A 4,494-nucleotide genomic window follows, 5' to 3' on the forward strand; every position below is an offset into this window, starting at 1 on the left:
GCAGTGACACTTAAAATTTCCTTTTACAAGCGCCGGGAAGTAAGAAATAGGTGGTCGCTCGAGCCATCGGTTTAGGGTTTTTTTTACGAAACTGGATTTCCTTCATGTTTTCCCGTATCTAGGTGACCTTTTGGTTGCAGGGATACCAGGTACCATTTGATTATTTTTTTTTATTTGACTGTTGCTGTGAAACTGGTTTCATGCGTGATTGATCAGACTCGTACTGCAGAGGGCTGTGTTTGTTGATATGTTTGGGGTGAAATACATAACTCGCAGTGTTCAAGTACTTCTTGTTTGGGGGGGTGGGGTGGGGTGTGTGTCCTGGAGAAACTGCTGTGCTCATAATATAAGCTTCCTTCTGCAAAATATCAATTGGTCTCGGTTCTGATATGTAGCACAACTCGGTTTCTGTTGTGGTCTGTGTTAGCCCACAGTCAAATTCAGTTAGTGAAAGTTAGTAAAAAGGCATGTCTGTGCAGTAGGTGAAGTGTGGATACCGTGGATAAACATGCTAGTCAAGTTGTAGTAAGTCCTGCTGAGGAGAACAAACCCAAGCCCTTACTCTGTCAGTAAGCTGTGAGATGGTTATTCGGTTCTAGTATCCACTGAGGCAGTTGGGAGTGACAGAAACCAGCACTCCCCAAAAATCTGTTTGCTGCTGCATTTTTACTGATGTATAGCTGTCATTTTAAACAGAACTTGTATCAGGACACAAATAATCTTTTTGCTGTTTTTTTAGTCCTTTTGGATATATTTCCCAGACAGTGCCTCTCTCTGCAAGTGCAGGACCAGGGCATTTTGATTATTTATTTTTTTTTTAACTTTGTGTGACCTGGATTTTATTTGCTGAAGTTTTAAAGTGTGCTTGCTTATTGATTATGTATGGAGTTTGAAATTTACAGCTGTGGGAGAGGTCGGTGCAAGGCTCGTGCACCAGTGCAATGTTAGGCCTATAACTGAGATTTCCTGGTAGGCAGTGGTTCTGCTGGTGCTTCTGAAGGGTAAAATTCACTTACATCCTAATTTTAAGCTTTAACTAAGTTTACTGGTTTTCAGAAATGCTGGCCGCTCGCAGCTGCAATTGATTTCTTTAGGAATTAGGCTTGCTCAGTGCTTAAATCAGGGGTAGGAGATTATCTGGGAATGACTTTATATTAAAGTAGGTACTTCTGTCTCAAAATTTTAAACTATAAGAATGTGATTTGATATTCATGATGATGGGATACACATGATTCTGTCTTCTAATAAAATTTGCTTGAGGGGAATGTAGGCATAGGGCCATAGGTCTAAGTAACGGCAAAGAGCATTTGAGTCATTCATTTAAAGTTTTTTGGGGGGTTGTTTTTATGAGTTTCTTTAAAATAAAAATTTTAAGTAGTGTTAAGTAACGGGGTTAAACATGAAATCAAATGTTGGAAAATCAGTACATTCTGAAAGAAAAAATATTTGCATAATATCAATACTGTAACTGTTGGCGCTTGAGTTTCTACAGTGCTAATGGTACTGTAAGCCTATTAGTTTATAAAAATGGAAATAAAATTGTTGTTACTCACACGTGACATTCAGAACATTGGAGGCTAGGTCATGCATTTTGCTCCCTTCCTTGAGAGAGTGGCCTGCAGGATGGAAGGGTTTTTTTAGGGTCCATTTTAAAATAAGGTTTACTTCTCTTTATATACTTCTTTTCCTGGCCGCCATAGAGGTTTGCAGAACTGCAGATCCGTTTAATAGCTGTGCATCCTGAACCCCTTCCTCTGTGACAGAAACATTTCCCATTCAACTTGCACACTACTTCTCGCCCAGCCCATCCTCCAGGTTTCCTCAGGTGGTTGTACAAGCAGTTTGCATGACTGCTAACGGGCAAACCAGCTCCTGCCCCCTCAGAACTGCTGCTTCCTTCTAAAGCATCCTGTGTTACGCTGGATGATGAAAGAGAAATGCCCTTAGCACAGCAGCCTCCCTTGCTTTGCTCTCCCTGTAGCACGGTAGTGCAAGGTTCTTGGAGGAGCAGAGCTGTAATGTCCAATTTCCACGGGATTTATGTCCTGCCTACCATCAGCATGTCCTTTCAGGACCATTCTGGTTCCCCCTTCTTCCTTGCTACCCCCTTCCCTTTCTTCCTCCTAGGTCCATGAGAGAGGGGCAGCACTGACCATGGGGGCTGTTGCCAGTGAAGGTGGGCAGTGGTCGTGCTGATGCTTCTTTGATTCCTTTTGGGGCAAGGCTGGGAGCAATAATTTGGGTCTTTTCTAACTGCTGAGTAGTTTTCTCTCAGAACCCATAGGGCTGTCATATCCATGACACTTTTTCCCTTGGTTTGATTGAAATTGCACAAATGGTTGAGAGATGATGGATGGGGCAGGGAAACGGGACTGGCAGGCAGGCAGAGAGGAGGATAGAGAGAGTGAGCGGATATGCCTTGTTTCCTTAGGAAATTAGGAAATTTCCTTAGGAAGTCACACTGTCCTGTCATTTATTAATTTTACTTTTTTGTGTATGTCTTTGCTAGTTATGGAGACAAAAGGATACCACAGCTACCCAGAAGGCTTAGATATGGAGAGACGGTGGGGTCAAGTTTCTCAGTCTGTGGAGTATTCTTCTATAGGTGCTGGAGAGCAAACTGATGACAGTAACTATATGGAGATTGTAAATGTAAGCTGCGCTGCCGGAGCTTTTGCAAACAGCAGCGCTCAAGGAAACAACAAAGAAAAACCTGAGCTACTCTCCTGCCTGCAGCAAGACAGCAGTCAGCCTGGTCTTCTGCCCTCTGATATCAAAACCGAAACAGAGTCCAAGGAGCTGTCCGCAACAGTGGCTGAATCTATGGGTTTATATATGGATTCGATACGAGATGCCGATTACCCCTATGATCAGCAGAACCAGGGGAGCCCAGGGAAGATCTACCAGAACGTGGAGCAGCTGGTGAAGCTTTACAAGGAGAACGGCCACTGCTCTTCTCCCCTCCACAGCGCCAGCAGACCCTTGAGGTCTTTGATGTCAGACTCTGGGAGCACTGTAAACGGTGGTGCCATGCATGCTATTGTCAAAAGCCCTATCATGTGTCAAGAGAAAAGCCCTTCGGGCTGCAGCCCTCAGAACATGGCTTCCTCGGTGTGTAGTCCTGCGGGAGTTAACTCTGTGTCCTCAACTACTGCTAACTTTGGGAACTTTGCCGTGCACAGCCCCATTGGCCAGGGAACCCCTTTGTCACGCTCACCGAACGTTGAAAACAGGGGGTCTATGTTGCACAGTCCCGCGCACGTTAGCAATGTCGGGTCTCCACTTTCTAGCCCTATAAGTAGCATGAAATCACCGATTTCTAGTCCTCCCAGTCATTGCAGCGTGAAATCTCCTGTCTCAAGTCCCAATAATATCACTATGCGATCTTCTGTGTCCAGTCCTGCGAACCTGAACTCGAGGAGCTCCATTGCCAGCCCTTCCAATGCCAATAATAGGTCCACTCGTTCTAGTCCAGCAGTTAGCACTGTGGGATCATCCATCTGTAGCCCAGTAAACAACTCCCTAGGATTCCCAGCTTCTGGCACGCCGGCGGGACCTAGCAGAAGCCAAGATACTGCTCCCAGTCCAGAAACAAAAGACAAGGGTGCTCAAGAACTCGCATTTCCTAAGATGGAGGAAATGGAGAATGCCATCTCCAACAACAGTCAGATGAACCTTGTTCAGTTCATAAAGCCTGAGCCAGACGGTTCCTTCGGCAGTGCGTGCATCGGTGACAGCAGCAAAATAAACTCTGATTCCCCATTTTCAGTACCAGTGAAGCAAGAGTCAGCCAAGCATCCTTGCTCTGGTGCGTCTTTTAAAGGGAATCAAACAGTAAATCCTTTCCCATTTACAGATGGCTCATATTTTTCTTTCATGGATGACAAAGACTATTACTCTCTTTCTGGGATTTTAGGACCACCTGTTTCTTCATTTGATGGAAGTTGTGAAGGTAGCGGTTTTCCAAATCCAGGCCTACGTGTGGGAATTAAGCAGGAGCCTGATGATGGCAGCTATTACCAAGAAAACAGTATACCATCCTCTGCCATTGTGGGTGTAAATTCAGGTGGACAGTCATTTCACTACAGGATCGGTGCCCAAGGCACAATATCTTTGTCGCGACCGGTTGCTCGAGAGCAGGCGTTTCAGCACTTGAGCTCGTTCCCTCCTGTCAGCACGCTAGTGGAGACCTGGAAGTCGCATTCGGAGTTGGCATCCAGAAGAAGTGATGGGTATCCAGTTCTAGAGTACATTCCAGAAAACGTGTCCAGGTGAGCAGGCAAATTACTTCTACCCCCCACCTCCCTCTTCTCTTTTTTTTCCTTCTTCCCCTGCATTAAATATAAAAGGTGTGAATTAAAATGGGGACCAGGGCAGTAGTTCTCAAGCTGATGTATAATTCTTTGTTTGCATTTCAGTTCTTACCATTAGATTTGCTGGTTTCTTGCTGTGTTTTTACTCTGCCTTTAATAAAAACAAAGAGCTGGCTTTAAT

General features: G+C 44.8%; 1 protein-coding gene across 1 annotated transcript; it reads left to right on the top strand.

Moving 5' to 3' along the window:
• Positions 1–2,241: 2,241 nt before the first annotated feature.
• LOC104401677 (mineralocorticoid receptor-like) lies at positions 2,242–4,275 on the top strand. Its single transcript, XM_010009342.1, has one exon. It carries the CDS (start codon positions 2,497–2,499, stop codon positions 4,273–4,275), a length of 1,779 nt encoding a protein of 592 aa, XP_010007644.1. The 5' UTR covers positions 2,242–2,496.
• Positions 4,276–4,494: the final 219 nt, after the last annotated feature.

Source organism: Nestor notabilis, unplaced genomic scaffold, assembly GCF_000696875.1.
Source record: "Nestor notabilis isolate BGI_N333 unplaced genomic scaffold, ASM69687v1 scaffold1732, whole genome shotgun sequence".
NCBI classification, from domain to species: domain Eukaryota; kingdom Metazoa; phylum Chordata; class Aves; order Psittaciformes; family Psittacidae; genus Nestor; species Nestor notabilis.

What these genes read in the sequence shown, in the direction of transcription:
- LOC104401677 (XM_010009342.1), top strand. Translation starts at nt 2,497, where the DNA reads ATGTCTTTGCTAGTTATGGAGACAAAAGGATACCACAGCTACCCAGAA.